This window comes from Crotalus tigris, unplaced genomic scaffold (genome assembly GCF_016545835.1).
Source record: "Crotalus tigris isolate CLP2741 ecotype Arizona unplaced genomic scaffold, ASM1654583v1 scf7180000024351.1097467, whole genome shotgun sequence".
NCBI lineage: Eukaryota > Metazoa > Chordata > Lepidosauria > Squamata > Viperidae > Crotalus > Crotalus tigris.
The window spans coordinates 1,036,879-1,057,329 of NW_024100520.1; the positions used below are offsets into that span (position 1 = coordinate 1,036,879).

Sequence of the window (20,451 nt, forward strand, 5' to 3'; positions counted from 1 at the left end):
TCTTTGGTATTGTTTTTGTTTGGGGCTTTAGTTTATTTTGATAGAAACATCCTTTACCTGAAAAGAATTATTCACTGTTAAGTGAAAATCCCTGTTCATAACATTTAATTGATGTAAAAAAACATTTTCCATGTTTTTATTTTTTGTCAATGACAGGAGATTGCAGAACCACTTTTGGACTTGAAGGAAGGAATGGACCAGCTAGAGAATAATGCTACCTTTGGATTTATTCTTTCTGCTCTCTTAGCTATTGGAAATTTTCTCAATGGAACCAGTGTGAGTAGAATTGCATTGAAAAAATTACTTACAATTATACATTTAGCAAAATTCTTTAAAAATACATATCAGTTAAAAAATCCCCTTGAACATTAACAACACTATTTGTCATCATGTGCTTTCTATCTTCTTTATGGCCTTTGCAAACAATACAACTTCTTTTGTTACATGTTCATCTTCATCAGACAACAGGAAAAATGTTTTTTTCTAAACTAGACTGAATTAATTGGATTAACAAGGGTATAGTGAATCTAGCTCTAGGTTCCTGATAAAGTTTGCAATGGGTCAAGTGGGTCACATCTTCCATCTGTAAATTATTACAAATGCATAAATTGTGTTAGTTGGTAATTTTTTTGTATCTTCCATCCAGATAGGTTGTTGTCATTATTTGGAAGGAAAGTTCGATAAAGGCTTGTCTCAAAGAGTGGGATGTAAGAAATTGTAAATAATACAACATTCCTTGTTCTTCTTTAAAAAATCAGTTCAATTTAGCCAAATTAAACTTTCGTATTTGTCTTCTATCTTGTCTAAAAAAATTTTTTAAGAAAAGTAGTCACTCAATAGTGACTGGATCAGTCAATTAGTTTTAAAACTGTGTTAAAGTATTTAGCATTTACAGGGTTAATGTTGTATCCTCAAAAGAACTTTATGTTAGAGTATTTAGCATTTAAAGGGTTAAACACTGTTTTCATAAGAGATGGCTTCTGGGTAATGTAATTTGAGTCGTTAGTTAATCCTATCGTTCATTTAGACCAGTGGTTCTCAACCTTTCTAATGCCGCGACCCCATAATACAGTTCCCCATGTTGTGGTGACCCCCAACCACGCCCTGGCCACGCCCCGGGTGCCAGGGGCATGGCCAAAGAAAAGGGGAAAAAATGGCGGACAGCCTTGTTTGGCGACCCCTGTGAAATGGTCGTTTGACCCCAAATGGGGTCCCAACCCACAGGTTGAGAACCACTGATTTAGACAGTGGGAGAAGTTAAAAGTTATTGCAGGACATCCTGTTACATGCCAGGGTGGTAAAATCCCTTTGTGTAACCAGCATGTGGATGCATGTATGGCATCTGCAACCATGCTAAGCTGATATGGAGAATTACTGCTTTTTACCTATGGAAATGAATAAATATGCAAACACCGGACGTATCTTCAGCATAGTAAGTCTTTGGTTAGAATTCCTGGACAATAAATATTTGTTTTAAAATCATTTTCATTGAGTTAATGCTGTCTGGACCAGAACTACAAATCATTTTAGTTCAGGTTCTGGAATAGTAAAAAGCAATAGAAAGAAATATCTAATCTCTATGTTTGCTCCAAGAAACTACCTGCCCGCTACTGGATCTATTTGCCAGCTAAAATTTTAAAATAAAAGAACATTATGTGTTTCTCTCTTTGTTAAAAGTAAAAAAGCTATATTTATTCTCTATGCTTCTGCTAGTTATATTTATTCTCTATGCTTCTGCTGGCAAAAGTAAAGAAAGGATTTATTTCTGCTCCAAGAAATTGCCTGTTTTGAGAGAAGAGACTATTAACTATGACTAGCTAAAGCTATATCTTCATTAAGTTTTTGGGAAGCGAAGAGATGTCTCTGTGTTGAAGGGACGCATCCCCCTGTTGCAAGCCCAATTGGCATTTGAAAATATTCCCTGCAATAGCCAGTTCTCTGCTTGTCCACAGAGAAAAAACTGCGTTATAAAATCCTGTTTCTTTGGCTCAACGAACCAGCCAGCATCTTCATTTGCATACCAATTTCATTTGTTTGGGATGCCAAGCAATGTGTTTCTAAAGATCAGATGTGTATGCCTCTTTTTAGCCTGCTTGTAATCCAAAGCATTCAGCTGCTAATGAATCAAGCTCTGAAGCCAGAGATGTGCATTTAACTCTTTGCATGTTTAGCTGCAATCAAAGTTTCTGCTTGCTACTCAGTCTGTTTGTTTGTGAAGATCTACATGCATCTACTTGGAAGGAGTTAAGCTGCATGAGAGAGACTTTGAATTGCAAAAAAAACCCTAGTTTGATTAAATGACTTGTTTGCTTATACCATAAAGTTATTTGCTGCAAGCACAGTGTGGGAAGTAAAGTCTTCATCCTGGTTCATCCAAGCCGGGGATAAATAAACAACATGGCAACTGCTTTGGGAAGAAGGTTACAGTTTATTGAGGAGGCAGAAAGATGGTTCTTGCAGGAAAGACCAGAGGAAAAGAAGGGCCTGAGCACATGGGCAGTAGGTTTTTATACCCTCTCTAGCTTTTTGTTTGGAATAATTTCCTGTGGCATGAACTTTGAGGCTATTTCCTGTGTCATGTATTCTGACCTGAGTCTAGGTGTGACTCTCTGGTATACTTGATGGTAATGGGTTAGTCCTATTATGTCCATCCCAGATGGGATATGCTGATTTTAGGTCTTTGTCTTCTGGATCCAGCTTTCTGATGGTTTTACATTTGCATTTGTATAGGGCTGGCTACTGCTTGGGGGCAGAGAGATTTTGGGCCAGAATTGGTTTCTGCTTTTAAAAATCCTTTTGAGGAAAAAAATATATTTTTCTGCTCTTTTTAATATTTCCTTTTCTGTGGGGGGGGGGCTCTGACTTCCCACAATTCCCTCCTTTGTGCCTTAAGTGTGAAAATGTATGACACACTTATTGGCACAAGATTAAAATTGATGTGGTCAGGGAAACTTGGTAAACAAGCTTTAAACTGTTAAGCCAAAAAATAGGACATTAATGGAGGCAGCAGAAAAAGAGGCTTCAATGGCTCCCAAAAGGGAAGCTTGCAACCCATAAAGTTCTAAAAGTCAAGGCAAAAATTGTTAGGTGTAAAAGAAATTTATAGTGTCCAATATTCTTTGCCAATCATTTTCAAATGTCGGATGTCACTTTTAGCTTCCAGTCAGGTTTGCACATTCCTCCCAAAATTCTTCACAGCCATGGTTTTCCTCAGTACATGGCTGCCCATTTTCAGGGGTTGTTTCCTGCCTTAGCTCTTAGTTCAGTGCATCCAGGTTTGTAATGTCCAATTAAGGTTAGCCCGTATGCCAGGCTATTAACTTTTTTCTTAAATTGCACATAGTGAGCTCTAGGAATCCCAATCTGAGCCACCAGTACAAGATATTCAGGGCTGAGGTTTGGGGATCTCTTTCCTGCTACTTCCTTAATCAGGGCATAAGAATTGCAAATCACCTGAGTGGGGGCTGGTTCCCTCTTTCTTGGAATTTGTTGGAAGTTGATCCTACAAAGCTTTGGTGCAATAGAGCAAAAATCAACCTGGGGAACTTTACTAAAGGTAGGTGGAGGGGATAGATTCAGTGTGATTCTGAATGGTGTGTGTGTGTACGTGCATGTGCAGCTATTTCTACAAAACAGGCAATACAAACATTCTGGATAAATTTTCCCTCCCACCAGATAGAAGTCCAAGGTGTTCAGTACTTGTTGTGCCAACTATTCCCAAATGCCATCTCTCCATTAATATATTCAACTGGCTTGTTACAATACAAATGGGGCAGAAAGAAAACTTTACAATGAGTTTCCACCCTCCCCCCCATAGTCTAATTTTTCTTTTCTGAGGCTTCAGATGGGGACCAGTGGCTCCAGGACTCCTTCCTTCTGCAGCTCTCACAGGCATCTGGGGGAATGTTAGGACTTGGGAAGATGTTCCACTCAGATTGCATGATGGCTTTTTAGTGGATGGCTGGATTCAAAACCCAATTCCATGGCTCAAATGGATGGAGGCAGTGTCTGTGTCAATGTGCTTTCTGCTTCCAAAGGTTGGGGGGGTCATCTATGCAGGGCTGAAAGAAAGAACAAGGTCTCCCCCCCCTTTCTGGGTGGCCTCTCCCAGGAGAGGCAGAAAAAAGATATGGAGAACAAAGGGCAAGAAAAGAATTGGAAGGGGGGTAGCTTGCAGGCAGTTCAAAAAGACATTAATACTGCAGTTAACATTTATTCTAAAACAGACCAATTGTTTTAGAGATTGAGAAATACTTATATGTTTCAGGAAAGCTTCATAGTAGTTTCACCAATAAGTGATAGGATAAGAAAAGTAACTTAAGAAAATTATTTCCCCACACAAGCAGACTTGAGCTTCAAAAGGCTCTTGTAGATAGACACACTTTTTTTTCAGGAAAAGGATAGACAGATAATTAAAATTGACAGAATTAGAATAGAAACACCAAAAGGTACACAACAATAAAATAATTTAACACTGGATTCCCTCTGGAACAAAAATTAATACCTTTTAGACAGAATTGAGAAGGAAATTAACCCAACAACAGACACTGACCAAAAAATCATAAATGACAAATTTAAACTCACCAATTAGGAATGACAATTTTGGAAACCATGAAAGGCATGTTTGAGGACCATTCTGTCTAGCTAGCTGGGGATTCATGCTGAATGGTCATAATGTCTGTAGTTAGTCCAATGAAACAATGTACAAAAGAAATGGTTTGCATCCATCAAAGAAAGGGACTGAGTTATTTGGCAATAAACTCACAGATTTTCTGGAGGAATATTTAAACAAGGGCAGTGAATTAATTGATACAGAACATCCCTGTCCCTGGCAATCAAAAATTACAGGGTTAGCAGTGCAAGTAACATACATGTGTGTGGACAAGAATATCAACTTGGCTATCAAGCAAAATCAAGCTTTTAATAGTGAGTGTCACACAAAGTGCACTAACCAAACAGTGGTAAGAAAATAGGGGAACTCAGGCATCAGATCAGTGTCAGTCATAAAGGACTCAAATGTCTATTACCAATGCACAGAGTATGAACAGTAAACAAGGTGAACTAGAAATTCAGGTAAATGAGTGCAAATATGATATAGTTGTCATTATAGAAACATGGTGGGATAAAACCCACAAATGGAACACTCAGCTAGAGGGATTTCAATTGTTTAAAAAGACAGACCAAATAAAAGAAGAGGCAGAGTTTCTATATATATAAGAAATAACTACATATCTACAGAAATAGGGCATAACAATGATGAAAACTGTCTTGAATGTATTTGGGTCAATATAAAAGGGGAAATAGATGAACTTTTTATTAGTCAGCTAATTAAGGTACGTAGGAAGCACATGACAATAGAACCTAGTCAAACTAGAGTCTTGGACTTTAAGAGAGGCTTGGGAGGGATTCCATGGATGAGAATCCTCAAGGGAGAAACAAGAAGCTTGGGAATTTTTTAAAAAAAACATAACCCAGTCTAGCACAATACCAACAAAGAAGAAAAATAATACCTCTCACAAGAAACCAGCATGGCAGCATAAAGAACTCTCTGATAAATTGAAAGATAAGAGGGACAAGAATAAAAATGGAAAGAGGGGCACATAACTAAAGCAGAATATTAACAAATAGTCTGAGCCTGCAAAGATGAGGTGAAGAAAGCTAAGGCTCAAAATGAACTAAGGCTTGTGACCAAAGTCAAAAATAATAAAAAAGCAAACAGACTAACCTATCAAAAATAGTGCCATAAAAAACAGTATAGAAACACAAGTTAAGAAAGGCAAGAAAATGATAAATGAGCACCTATCCACCCTAGACAAGTTCAAATCACCAGGACCAGATGGATTACAACCCAAGGTTCTCAAGAAACTGGCAGATGTGATCTCAGAACCACTGAACTATATTTTTCAAAGATCCTGGAGCATTGGGGAACTACCAGAGGACTGGAAAAGAGCTGATGTAGTTCCCCTCTTCAAAAAAAAGAAAAGAAAAAAGAATAGATCCAGAAAACTACTGACCCATCAGCCTGACCTCAATACCTGGGAAGATTCTGGAAAAGATAATCAGACAAGAATCAACGAACACCTAGAGGCAAACAAAGTCAAGATGGGTTTGTTAAAAACAGATCATGCTAGACACATCTTACTGCATTCTTTGACCCTGAAGTGATATGCTGTGGATATAATTTTCTTGGACTTCAGGAAGGCATTTGATAAAGTTCAAATAGGGTTTCCTGCCTCAGCAGGGGGTTGGACTAGACGACCTCCAAGGTCCCTTCCAACTTTATTATATATTATTAAATGCAAAAGTGAAACCTTTCTAGCAGATGAACTTAAAACATTCCCTCCTGCTAACTTTGGGCTGTTCTTAAGAGTACACAGAGAGAAAGAGTAAAACAAACAAACAAACAAACAAACACATTTTTCTTCACTTTGTTTGTTGGTTCTTTTCTCTTTGGATTTGAAACAGTTAACAGTCACATTTACCTCTCACACACAAAGACTTTGACAAATATAAAATATATACATAAAGACAAGGCAAACAGAAAAGAAAACAGAAGTCTTAGTTTTACACATTCTAGTCATTCTCACCATAAATTTCAGATAGCTCAAGTTAGAGAAGGCACATGTTTTAAACATACCACATGGTTGGAGAGAGAGAGAGAGAGAGAGAGAGAGAGAGAGAGAGAGATCACTATTTCTTATTTTCCTTTTAAGTACCCTTATTTAGCCAAATTGGTTTCCCAGCAAAGCCCTAAGCAAAGCCCATTTTCACAAATTTGTCTTGCTCGCTTTTTTTTTTCTTACCATCCAGGACAGGCACTCAGCCTCTCATCCCACACCTCGAGCAAATCTCTAATAAGTGTCCTAATTCCAACCCTCGAACTGCAACTACCCATTTTCCCCTTCTGATGTGGGGTCCAAATTAGCTCAGTCGGGTTTCTTTCCCCTTAGCAGCACTTCCCAGCCGCTCTTAGTGACAACAAACCTGCCGCCCCACCTCAGTTTTTGGGCACTAAAAAATTGCCCAGGAAGGACTCCGGTCCCTACATGGAGTAAGTGGCCCTTCCAGTTTAGGGAACTCTCTACCATCACTTTGTGGATCTCAAAAATAATTTGTCCAAGGAGGACCTGCCGCACAGGTACCCAGCTTCCTTTTACACCCTGCCTGCAGTTTTTAGACTTAGGAGAAGTCTAGGAGGACCTGTGCTTTGTGCACTAGTACGGGCCCCTCTATAGGTGGGCTTTGCTTACAGGGTCTTACCAGTGGTTGCCCAAATCCAATTCTCTCATTCACTCATTCCATTCCATTTTCACACAGCCTCTCCTTTTTCCTTAACAAAAGGTGACCACTCTGACCAAACCCCCATGCTTTCCAGGTTCTGCTACTTAAACACATCCTTTCTGCAGCTAGCAAAGACCAGAAGGAGCAAAATCCAATGTGATTGGGAAAAAGGGGTCTTCTCACTCACACACACAGACATACACACATTTTCTTTGTTCCCCTGGGCTTTAAACTTAAAATTTAGAGGTACTCACCTTCACCTTCTTTCCAAAGCAGCCCTTGAGCTTAAACCCAAAAACTCCCTTTACTACCCTGGTTCCACAAGGAACTGGGAAACCCATCTACAGACGCAAAGGGTCTGCTGCCGGCAAGATGGGGCTTACCAGTCTCAGTCCATTGGAGAGGTTAGTTTGGAGTCCCATCTGTGGGGTGCCAAATTGTGGGAAGTAAAGTCTTCATCTTGGTTCATCCAAGCCGGGGATAAATAAACAACATGGCAACTGCTTTGGGAAGAAGGTTACAGTTTATTGAGGAGGCAGAAAGATGGTTCTTGCAGGAAAGACCAGAGGAAAAGAAGGGCCTGAGCACATGGGCGGTAGGTTTTTATACCCTCTCTAGCCTTTTGTTTGTAATAATTTCCTGTACCTGTGGCATGAACTTTGAGGCTATTTCCTGTGTCATGTATTCTGACCTGAGTCTAGGTGTGACTCTCTGGTATACTTGATGGTAATGGGTTAGTCCTATTATGTCCCATCCCAGGTGGGATATGCTGATTTTAGGTCTTTGTCTTCTGGCTCCAGCTTTCTGATGGTTTTACATTTGCATTTGTATAGGGCTGGCTACTGCTTGGGGGCAGAGAGATTTGGGGCCAGGATTGGTTTCTGCTTTTAAAAATCCTTTTGAGGAATATATATATATATATTCTGCCCTTTTAATATTTCCTTTTCTGTGGGGGGGGGCTCTGACTTCCCACAACAGTTTTCAGAAATCTTTGTTGCCTTTGTCTAACATTCAGAACGAGCAGCGACACCCCCCCTGCAAACTCAGCATCGTTGAAGCAAGCCAAGGAAGGAAGGGGGAGAAGGCCAGAGATGTGTGTGTGTAAAGGGACAATTCAGAGATGAAGAGGCATGCAATTAACTCTTCACATGCCTGGCTGCTTGCTAGCAAACCCCCCCCCCCAGCAATTCTGAATGCCTAACAATCTTCTACTGCATTTATTCTCTGCTTGCCATCTGGGTCAAACAGCTTGTCAAAGAATGCTGCTTTCCTTTGTGTAAAAAAGGCCATTCCGAAAGGTCCAGCAAAGGAAGCATTCACCTTTTGCTGGCCTCCCAACCCAGACAATAAATCGATCTGTTGCCAAGGAAAGTAATCAGTTGCTAAGGAAAGCAATAAATAACTATGGCAACCAGGCAACTGGTGTAAAAGGCTGAATTCTAACCCAGCTGGCCCCTCCTCTTGGACTGAAAGGGCTTAAACAAACAAAGTCCATTCTAAGCATAGTCTCAATGCAGCAAGGCCCTCTGGTGGCCAACCTACAAACAACAAGCCTGCATTTATGTTACCTGCAAAGCATCCTCTGGTGGCCAATCTGCAAACAAACCTATCCCAAGCACAGCAAGCACAACCCGTGCTCAAAGAGTGAACTTTGGTGAAATACCCATGCACACAAGCAGCGACCTCTAGTGGTCAATGGGTGAACTTCATTGAAGTGCCCATGCACACAAGCAGCATCCCCTAGTGGTCAATGGGTGAACTTTGCTGAAGTACCCATGCATGCAAACAGCAATCCCTAGTGGTCAAAGAGTGAACTTCACTGAAGTAACCACCCATGCAAGCAGTGATCCCTAGTGGCCAAGGAAGGAATTTCCCTGAAGTGCCTACCCAGATAGTGTGTGCCCTGGTGGTGAAAGAGGGAACTTCCTTGAAGTCTCTATCTACACAGCAAGTGTACCTTGGTGGCCAAGGAAAGAATTTCCCTGAGGTGCTTACCCAGATAGTGACCCCTGGTGATAAAGAGCAAAGTTCACTGAATTCACCTCAAAATAGCTGGGAAGTTTCCTGAGCCTGTCCTAGCCATGGCAGAGTTTCCCATTGATTCAGAAGAGTTGGTTCAACCAACCAACCTTGATGAGCAGCTCCAACCAGCTAGCCAATGAGAATTGCTGCAACAGCCAACCTTGACTTGTACACAGAAGCCGATGTCCAAGCTTCAGTGAGGCCAAAGACATCTCAGAAACCTTATGATCTGAGGCAACAAAGAAAGCTTACTGAAGTCACGCAGTCGAACCTGTTGGAGAAATGGGATAGCATCCATGACCACCATGAAAAGCACTGGAAGAAGTTGTGGGAACTCTGAAGCATACAAAGAAGAGCTCTCCCCAGAATGTGTGTTCTTATTGGAAGAGGATAGGGAAGAGTCTTTCTTCCAATGGACAGACTCCGAACGCCATCTAGAAAGGATCCAGTCACAGCTAGGAGACCCAACACTCGATAGCTTAATGCAAAGCCTCAAGCTAAAAAACAAGGAACGTAAAAAGTTTCTAGAGAGCATAAACGCCTCCTGGAGGCCAAGCCTCACCTGAAAGATATACCAACTGAGAGGGCTGAGTCTGATGTTTCCCGTCCTTCGCATGCACCATCCAAGCGATCACATGCAGCATCCTCCTACGCCTCTAAAGAAGCTTCACCCTTTCACCACAACTCGCCAAGATCCCAGGCGCATTCCAGCATGTCACAACAACCTTCTGTCTCAGGTGCCTCCCATCATTCTAAAGCATCTTCTCGTCACAGCCAAGCATCCCGAGCTTCAAGGGTAGAGATCCTTGCCACTCAGCTTGCACAAGCACGAATTGATTTTGCGGAAGCTGATGCCGCAGCAGCAGCAGAGCAACAGCAAGAGGAAGAAATGGCCAAAGTGCAGGCCACAGCAGATCTACAGAAGCAGAGCGACAGAAAAATGAAGAAGTGGCCAAAGCTCAGGCTGCAGCAGTTATACGTGTGGCAGAAGCAGAACAACGGGTGGCAGAGGCATTGCAAAAGGAAAGGGAAGAAACAGTCAAAGCTCAGGCAAGAAGTGAGCTCAAAGCTCAGTGCAAGAAGAAAGCAGCAGAAGTAGCCATAAGAGCAGCAGCTTTACAGAGAGAGCTGGAAGGCACTACTTCCATGCACAATTTGGAAGGGCTAAGAAGAGAAAGCCCGCATAACTGCATTGACAACCAAAGTGCATTTCAACATGAGCAGGTGGGAGCACTGTGGCTAACCACAAGTTCCCCAAGACAAAGTGGACAGGAAGGAGAATCTCGACCACCAGATGTGCCAATCAGCCAGAGAGACGACATTGCACCATCTGGATCACGAAATCTTTACTCCAGAGCTACACAATTGACTCCAATGAACCAAACCACAGATGGTAACCAGATAGGTCCATCTGCAATGGCAACGACTCCACAGCAGGAAGAGCAGCTGTTACAGGATGAGAATGCCAGGACTGAGACCAGGCTAGAGTCTCTACTGCGTCAACAGGAAACAGCATCCTGAGGTGCCACCTTCACGCCCGACCATGGAGGACAATCTCAACTACCAGATGTGCCAACTGGCCAGGGAGCCGGCAACGCACCATCTGAACGACAAGACCTCCCCCAACAAGTAAGCACACAAGAAGTCAGGCCTCCTCAGCTTAATGTAAAGGCAGAGGAATTCAGGCCAAACCTACAATGCCCGTCATACGTGCCATGGCAAGTTACCCTCAGTAGACAACACGCTGAAGAAAATCACCAGACAGCCCTGGCACATGACTGCACTCTCGAGAGCAATGCACCACCACCGCCCAGCTATACCCCCTCTGCAGCACCAACATATCCTCAAAAACCTTGCAGAGGAAGGCTAGATTTGGCATCCAAAGGTATGCAGAAATTCTCTGATGAACCACGGAAAGAGTACATAATGTGGAAATACGCATTCAAGCATGCCCTCCATGATGAAGGGCTAACACCAGGTGACAAAATCAGGCTCATGAGGGCGTGGCTGGGACCAGTGTCTGCAAACTTAGTAAAGAACAGTCAGCCCGATTAAGCAACCCAGTTATCGCCCTTCAGCAAGCTTGGGATAGGCTCGATAAGCGGTATAGTGCACCCAAACTGACAGACACTTCGCTCTTGGATGGCCTTTACAAATTCCCTAACATCAGTATCAATAACCCTGTCAAGATATTGGTATTCGCAGACTTGCTCACACTACTACAATCAGTACAAAACAAGCACAACATGCCGAGGCTTGGCTGCCTTGATCAGTTCGAGAAGCAAAGGCTTATTGTTAAAAAACTACCAAGGCAGTTAAGAGACAAATGGGTCAATATATCTGAAACTCACAAGAGTCAGAGTCCTGGCAAACCCCCCCCCTTTTGCTGTTCTTGCATAGTTTGTAGCCAAACAAGCAAAATGGTGCAATAATGCCTACAACCTTGAAGACACAGAAAAATTGTTTCCAGTGCCCAAACAGACCAGTCAGAATTTTGGCACAACTAAGGGTTCATTCCAAGCCGCAAAGGGCAAAACTCTTATTTCCATGCACAAGACAGAGATCACAACCTGGCCAAAGAAGACTTCAGACAAGCAACTGCCGAGGAGAATTCAATCTGAACCTCAACAAGCAGGCAAAGACCTAAATTGTCCACTACATAAATGCTCCCTTCCAAATGCAGAGAATTTGGAAAGAAGTCCATGGACGAACGAAAAGCCCTGCTCAAAGAGTACAGGATAGGCTACAAGCGCTGTGAATCTATGGACCACATAGCCAAAGATTGTGCAGTTAAGGTGAAATGCCACCTATGTAACAGTGACAAGCACCCAGGGGCCTTGCATCTATACTCTAAGCAGCCACAAGCAACCTCCACTTCTCCTATGGCGAAGGAGTCTCAACATGGCTCCAAAGAGCACCTGGACACGGTCAAGACCTACTGAACGGTAATATGTGGTGACTCACCATGCCCTTGTTCATGCACTCACATCTGTTTGGCTAAAGTCTACCCCGAAGGATGCCCAGAAGAAGCCATAATGATGTATGAGGTAATAGATACACAAAGCACTGACACAATAGCTAAGTCAGAATTCTTCGATCTCTTTGATGTTCCAACTGAGGAAACGTTTTACACAGTATCTATGTGCACTGTACCCCAGAACACGGCAGGGAGGAAAGCCTATGGACTATACATAGAGTTCTTAGATAGAAGCTCACGGTTCCGACTACCACCAGTGACAGAATGGGACTCCCTACCAAACAATCACAGTCAAATCCCAACACCAGAGGTGGCAAGACTTATACCTCACCTGTCGCACATCGCGGATCACATCTCTCCCATAGATCCCAAGGCCAAAATTCTATGCCTATCAAGATATAGTAAGAGGCCCATCAGGCAGCCCAATTGCCCTTAAGATGGAGCTTGGATGGATCATCGCAGGAAGGGTCTGCGTCGATTGGCTGCAAGCCCCAATATGACAGCGACCTCCATTCTTAGGAATGGGAGAGCGTTTCACCTGAAACCATGCCAAGAACACTTCACGCTTTCAACAGCCAAGTCTGCTTTAGGAACGACAATGTTCCAGACCAGCAAAAACAACAATGATGTGGGCTCATCAATAGAGGACAAAGAATTTCTAGAGCTCATGGACAAGGAATGCCTGCAGGATGCCACAGGGAGTTGGGTAGCCCCATTACCTTTCTATATACCCAGACAGTGCCTACCCAACAATCATGAGCAAGCTCTCTCTTGCCTCAACAATCTGAGAAGAGTCATGAACAAGAAGCCCGAAATGAAAATGCATCTAGTAGAGTTCATGGAAAAGATGTTCCAGAATGGACACTTCCTTCCAATGAAGGAAGATGAAGAGTGCTGGTACCTACCATTCTTTGAAGTGTACCACCCACAAAAGCCAGAGCAGATAAGAGTAGTTTTCGACACAAGTGCACAGCACCAAGGCATCTCTTTGAACAAGGTCCTTCTCATAGGACCTGACCTCATCAACAGTCTGCTTGGAGTGCTCATCCGCTTCAGAAAGGAAACTATGGCAATCATAGCTGACATCCAGCAGATGTTTTATTCGTTCTAGGTCAGGGAAGATCATCACAATTACCTGCGCTTCCTGTGGTTCAGTGACGACCCACACAACCAGCAAGTAACCAAATACAGAATGCGAGTGCACGTCTTTGGAAATGGTTCTTCCCCTGCAATCGCTAACTACAGCCTGCAACGCACCGCCCGTATAGGTGAAGCTGAATATGGTGCAAACGCCAGACGCTTCATAGAATGGGATTTCTATGTCGATGACAGCTTAAAATCTGTACCCACTCCAGCAGAAGCTATAGACCTAATAAAAAGGACATGCCAGATGTTAGCAGCAGCTAACCTTAGGCTGCACAAAATTGCATCCAACAGCAAAGAAGTGTTGGCGGCCTTCGATCCTCACGACCATGCTAAAGATCTAAAGGACCTCGACTTTGGCACAGACGATCCACAACTAAGAAGGAGCTGCATGTGTTCTCAGACACTTTGATGAAGGCAATAGCAACTGTAGGATACATTAAAGTCTACAGTGGGGAGAGCTGCAGCATCAGTTTCGTTATGGGAAAGGTGAAGTTAACACCACCACAAAATCACACCGTACCGAGATTAGAACTCTGCAATGCTGTTTTAGCCATAGAAATAGCAGACCTGATAATGAAGGCAATGGACCTTGAATTACAGTCCACCACTTTCTATGCAGACAGCAAGGTGGTGTTAGGCTACATCCACAACCGAAGCAGACGCTTCTACGTCTACCTAAGTAATAGAGTAGAAAGGATCAGAAGATCCTCAAATCCTGAACAGTGGCGATATGTGCCAACAGATCAGAATCCAGCGGACCAGGCTACACGGTCCATTCCTGCATCACAGTTGGCAGACTCAGTATGGTTAAAGGGTCCTAAGATTTTGGCGTATCCAGATGGCCAGACGTCAGAAAAACCAGAACACTATGAGCTGCTAGATCCAGATCAGGACGATGACATGCAACCTCAGGTACCCAACAAATTGCTCACACAGGGCGAGAAAATGACCGCCCAGATTGTTTGCCTGTCTACGAACATCAAGGAGACAGAGAAACTGTCTCCCCATCATTTCCTAGATCTGACTCACTTTGAACGCTTCTCCAGATGGAGATCTCTCATAGCAAATGTAGCAGTGATTGTTCGTTTCCTGCAAGATGAGCTTCCCAGACAGCTGTCTCCAGGCCGAGAGAGGGATTCTTCGAAGTGTGCAGCAAGACACATACCCACTGGAATTTGAATGTCTGGAAGCTTAAAAGGCTATCCCAAAGTCTTGTTCACTGCTGAAATTGAACCCATTCTTGGATAGTCAAAACTTGCTCTGAGTAGGAGAATGTCTAGACAAGGCTGAGATAGCTTCAGATTTCAAGCACCCTATCATCCTTCCAACCTGCCAACATGTCACACACCTGTTAGTTCAACACTACCATGAAATCGTCCATCAACAAGTGAGGCACTTCACAGAAGGTGCCATCAGAGCGGCTGGCTTCTGGATTGTGGGAGCCAAAAGATGCATTGCCACCATCTTGTACAGATTTCTGCATTGCTGTAAACAACGAGGTGCAATGCAACACCAGTTGATGGCTGACCTGCCACCCAAGCGCCTCATTCCAGGACCACCATTTACCAATGTAGGCGTAGATGTATTCGGGCTTGGTCCGTGTCTGCTCATCGGACCAGAGGTGGTCAAGCCAACAGCAAATTTTGGGCTGTACTTTTCACGTGTCTCAGCATTTGAGCTGTCCACATTGAGGTAATTGAATCTATGGACACTTCTTGTTTCATCAATGCTCTAAGAAGATTTCAAGCCTACAGAGGCCCAGTTAAGGTGTTTAGATCCAACCATGGAATTAACTTTATAGGGGCCTGCAAGAAACTGCAGATTGATGAAGGCATTCGTCCTGATTCAGATATTGACAAGTACCTAAAGGCCCAAAATTGTGTTTGGACATTCAATCCTCCCCATGCATCTCACATGGGAGGAGCGTGGGAGGACATGATTGGCATAGCCCACAAAATCCTGGACTCTGTGCTGACTAAGACACTCACACTGATGCATGAGGTCCTCACTACCTTCATGGCAGAAGTAGCAGCTATTGTCAATGCTCGACCTTTGGTTCCAGTCTCTTCGGATCCTGAAAATCTAACTATCCTCACCCCAGCTACTTTGTTAACCCAGATGACAGGTGATTGGCCAGCACCATTGGGGAAATTTGTTCCCAAAGACATGTATAAACAGCAATGGAGACAAGTTCAGCTACTGGCCAATATCTTCTGGAAGCACTGGAAGCAAGAATACTTGTATACCCTTCAGGATCGTCGCAAATGGAAGACCAAAGAGCCTAACCTAGAAGAAGGAGACCTTGTCTTGCTGAGAAACAAGGACGCACATCGGAATCTTGGCCTATGGGACTTGTGCACCGGGCCCTACCCAGTTCTGATGGACTAGTTCGCCAAGTTGAAGTCCAGACCATGAAGCCACATGAGTCAGATCATGACTCAAAGACTCTCATTAAAAGGCTTTACACCAGATCGATCACCGACCTGGTCCTGTTGCTGAAAAGACTGAACTTGAAGATTGATCCTCGAATTATGTATATTATGTTTACCTCATGATTGCATTGTTTGATGTAACGCATTTGTTTATCTCAGTTACCATCCTCTCATCATCCTCCACCCTAAGAGTCTTAATTCTGTTGAGGAATTCTTCTGCAGAATTGACTGTTGTGGGGCTACCTTCCACAAGGTGGCCCAGACGAGTGCTAAGCCACTTTGCTAATCCCGATGTAGGGGTACCTATAAATGACACGATAGGGCGAAGTGGGGTGCCTTCCTTGTGGATTTTTGGGAGCCCGTAAAATCGTTTGACAGACCCAATCAGACATTACAGTCCAAAGTCGTTCGCCCCAAGGACCCACTCCCTGCCATAGATAGATCAGCAGTAATCTACAAAATCAATTGCAAGAACTGCGATGGCAATTATGTGGGTGAAACAGCTAAGCGTTTAAGATCTTGCTTGCATGAACATCATTTAGCTATAAGAAGGGGCGAGCAGCATTCTCAATTGTGGATGCATATGGCACAACATGGCCACCAGTTTGACTTTGTGAATGTTCGCGTTATGTCTGAGGATGCCACTAAGGGAGGCCGGCTATTGAAAGAAGCTTGGTATTCCAACAAAGATGCGGTTAATCGTCACATTGACTTACATCCAGCGCAACAAGTATTGAGGAAATGGGATTTTAAACACCATGCCAATCATTATAAGTGGTCTGAACAATGCTTGTACAGCTGTAAATGTGACGAGATACCTGGCCTCCATCCTGAACAGATAGATGGAACTTTGGCTAACCCTCGACACTCCAGGGGCACCCCCGTTTCACCCGATCAACACCAATACCGCTCTAATGAACGTCTGAGGAGGACACCACTGTCAAACACACGTAATCATCCACCGATGGAAGACCTCCCCCTTCCCCAATAGACCCCCACCCCCGGAACTTAAAGCTAGCTGCATTAAAGCATTGTTTAAGCGCGTGGACTCCCACTGCAGCACTGAGGAGTTTAAGAAGAAAGAAAGGCAATACCTTTTCCGGATTTGTCAACGTAATGTGTATCCTTTGAGGTTTATCAGACAGTACGGTCTTACACCCCAGTCCCAGAACAACCAAAAGAGAGAGGAACCATTATTACAAAGAATGCGTGTCTCTTTGCCATATATTAATAACGTCTCGGAAGCAACAGCCAGACTGCTGGCCCCCCATGGAATAGAAGTGGCCCACAGACCCAATCAGAGATTACAGTCCAAAGTCGTTCACCCCAAGGACCCACTCCCTGCCATGGATAGATCAGCAGTAATCTACAAAATCAATTGCAAGAACTGCGATGGCAATTATGTGGGTGAAACAGCTAAGCGTTTAAGATCTCGCTTGCATGAACATCAGTTAGCTATAAGAAGGGGCAAGCAGCATTCTCAATTGTGGATGCATATGGCACAACATGGCCACCAGTTTGACTTTGTGAATGTTCGCGTTATGTCTGAGGATGCCACTAAGGGAGGCCGGCTATTGAAAGAGGCGTGGTATTCCAACAAAGATGCGGTTAATCGTCACATTGACTTACATCCAGCGCAACAAGCATTGAGGAAATGGGATTTTAAACACCATGCCAATCATTATAAGCGGTCTGAACAATGCTTGTACAGCTGTAAATGTGACGAGATACCTGGCCTCCATCCTGAACAGATAGATAGAACTTTGGCTAACCCTCGACACTCCAGGGGCACCCCCGTTTTGCCCGATCAACACCAATACCGCTCTAATGAACGTCTGAGGAGGCCACCACTGTCAAACACACGTAATCATCCACCGATGGAAGACCTCCCCCTTCCCCAATATCACCACGATAGACCCCCACCCCCGGAACTTAACAACAACTGTGGAGAGTGTGGAAGATCCAGCATGAGGAGTCTGCAGCCTGACGCGGTGGGTAGGGGGGAGAAGAAGAACGAAAGCACGGCTCGATTGCCTAGGCATACAGTGAAAGGGAGAGACACGGTGTTCTGCCTGGACCCTCTGCAGACAAGGAATACCCCCACCAACAATACAGCCCCCCCCCGGACGAACACTTTGAAGTCCCCCCAAAGACGAGCACAGGAGAGGAGAGTGAGAACGCGGGGAATCAGAATGCAGAGATCTGGAGACCTGGTGTCCGCCTGAATACCGTTCCTATCAGCAATGGGGAAGAGCATGCAATAGGGAGGAGGGGGGAATGATGAATTGAGAGACGGAGTTAGAACCCGATCACACAGCAAACAAATGGAACGGTGGAGAACTGTCAACATGAAGATTGCCAGGACGGAGGAGGAGGGCATAGACCCCCAAATATGCAACACCCGTATGAAAGTTACTCATGACAGTGGAGGAGTGAGAAGAAAGGGTGTGGAGCAGGGATTGAGAAAAGCGTGTGTGGGGGGGAGCGTCTGTGAGCCCAGGGAAGCTTGTAACACTGATAGAGGAGAAACAGATGCCCCCAGGGTGGAAAATGAAAACAAAAAGGGAAGGAGGGTCAGTATTATGGAAGGAAATAAGGATAAAGGGGTGGTGGAGGAGATGAATGCCAGTAATGAGATAGTGGAAGGAACGATCCGGAAGAACCATAGAAGGAAGCGTAAGGAGAGTAATAAAGAAACATCTGGAACACTAATTAACCGGCCGGGACCGGTGACGCGGTCCATGAGCCGGCTGCAGATGCCGGCAAAACCCATTTAAGTCATCATTGTTTACTGGCTCCTTAGCCCTGAGGATGTTTGGAGTTTCCAAACGAAAGCTTGGCAGCTTTTAGTAAAGTGTTCGTATTTTATTTGTATCATATATATATATATATATATATATATATATATATATATATATATATATATATATATATATATATATATATATATATATATATATTTGTTTTCTGAGGTTTTCGCGGGTATTTGTATGTAGGTCTTTGGTTGTTCGGGTTTTCTCCCACGTAAAATTGGAAGTGTCTTGGCGACGTTTCGACGAAGTCCCATTCGTCATCTTCAGGCTGGTGTTTTCAGCTTCGTGCTTTGAGCAGCAATGTGTGGTCTTAGCTGTTTCTTCCTTTTAACTGCCAGTGGGGGTATGAACTGATTGGGTGGGAGCTTGGCTGTGTTCTGATTGGGTGGAGGTGTGTTCTGATTGGTTAGGGGCTTGGCTGTGCTCTGATTAGTTGGGGGGGTTGGCTGTGCTCTGATTGGCTGGGGGAGTGTTCTGTTTGGTTGTGCTCAGGTTAGTCTGAGTTGCAGAGGGGTTTAAGATTTTGGGCTGCCTTGCTATTTTCTGGCTTCGCGTTCGTGGTCGTGTCTCCTCTTCATGGAGGGTGTCAGTTTGCTTCATGTATGGATTGGAGGGGTTTAAAGTGGCTAATGATGCAGCTGTGGTCTGGCTTCTGGTTTGTGGTCGTGCCTCGTCATCAGTGTGGCTTTGGGTTTGTTTTTTGCGTGGATGTGTGGTGGTGACATCCTGTGTGGTTTTTGTGAGTGTGGGTCTGGTATCATTTTTTGTGTTAGGGAGTCGTTTGTCAATAAGGGCGGGTTTCCAAATGGCTGGTAGGCGGGAGGTATCATCTCGCTTGTTCATGCTGTGTGGGCGTTTTTCTATCTCGATGGCTTCTCTGATTATTCTGTTATTAAAATGTTCACTTTTGGCAATGGTTCTGGTATTTTTAAAGTCAATTTCATGTCCTGTGGCTTTAAGGTGTTGGACCAGGGAAGATGTTGGTTCCTCTTTTTTGACTGAGTTCTTATGTTCTTCAATGCGTGCACTTATTCTTCTGTTGGTTTGTCCGATGTATGTGGTGGGACAAGTGGTGCATGGGATTTCGTATACTCCTTGATTTTCTAATTCAATTTTATCTTTGGGGTTTCTAAGGATGGTGGATATTTTTCTGTTTGTGCAGAATGCTGTTTTGATGTTGTGTTTATGGAGGATCTTACTGATTCTGTCTGTGGTGCCTTTTATGTATGGGAGGAGGGCTTTGCCGTTTTCTTGTTCTTTGTCTTGGATTTTAGTGGGGGTTTCTTTTTGGATTAGGTTTGTAATCTTATTTCTATGGAATCCATTGGATGTTAGTACATTGGTGAGAGTGTGTAGTTCGGGTTTTAGGTGTTGTTCGTCAGCTAGGCGTTTTGTTCTGGAGATGAGTGTCTTGGCTACAGAGTTGATCTGTGCTGGGTGGTGGTGTGAGAGAGCGTGCAGATAGCGGTTTGTGTGTGTTTTCTTCTGGTAAATGGTGTGTCCTAGGGAGCCATTGGATTTCTTGTAGACTAAGACATCCAGGAAGGGAAGTTGGTTGTTAGCTTCTGTTTCCATGGTGAACTGTATTTTGGGGTGTAGGCTGTTGAGGTGTGTGAGGAAGTTGTCCAGTTTTTCTTTCCCATGTGGCCAGATTATGAAGGTGTCGTCTACGTATCTGAGCCAGAGTTTGGGTTTGTGATCCGATTTTTCTAGAGCTTGGGTTTCAAAGTGTTCCATGTAGAGGTTGGCAATGACAGGTGAGAGGGGTGATCCCATGGGT

General features: G+C 43.8%; 1 protein-coding gene across 6 annotated transcripts in view; it reads left to right on the forward strand.

Moving 5' to 3' along the window:
- Positions 1-20,451, forward strand: part of FHOD3 (formin homology 2 domain containing 3) — a 515,605-nt gene that overhangs the window by 467,206 nt on the left and 27,948 nt on the right. For all 6 annotated transcript variants that reach the window (XM_039327161.1, XM_039327164.1, XM_039327163.1 and 3 more), the window contains one exon: positions 157-276. In XM_039327161.1, coding sequence (XP_039183095.1) covers positions 157-276 — 120 coding nt within the window. The remainder of the gene's footprint in view (positions 1-156; positions 277-20,451) is intronic.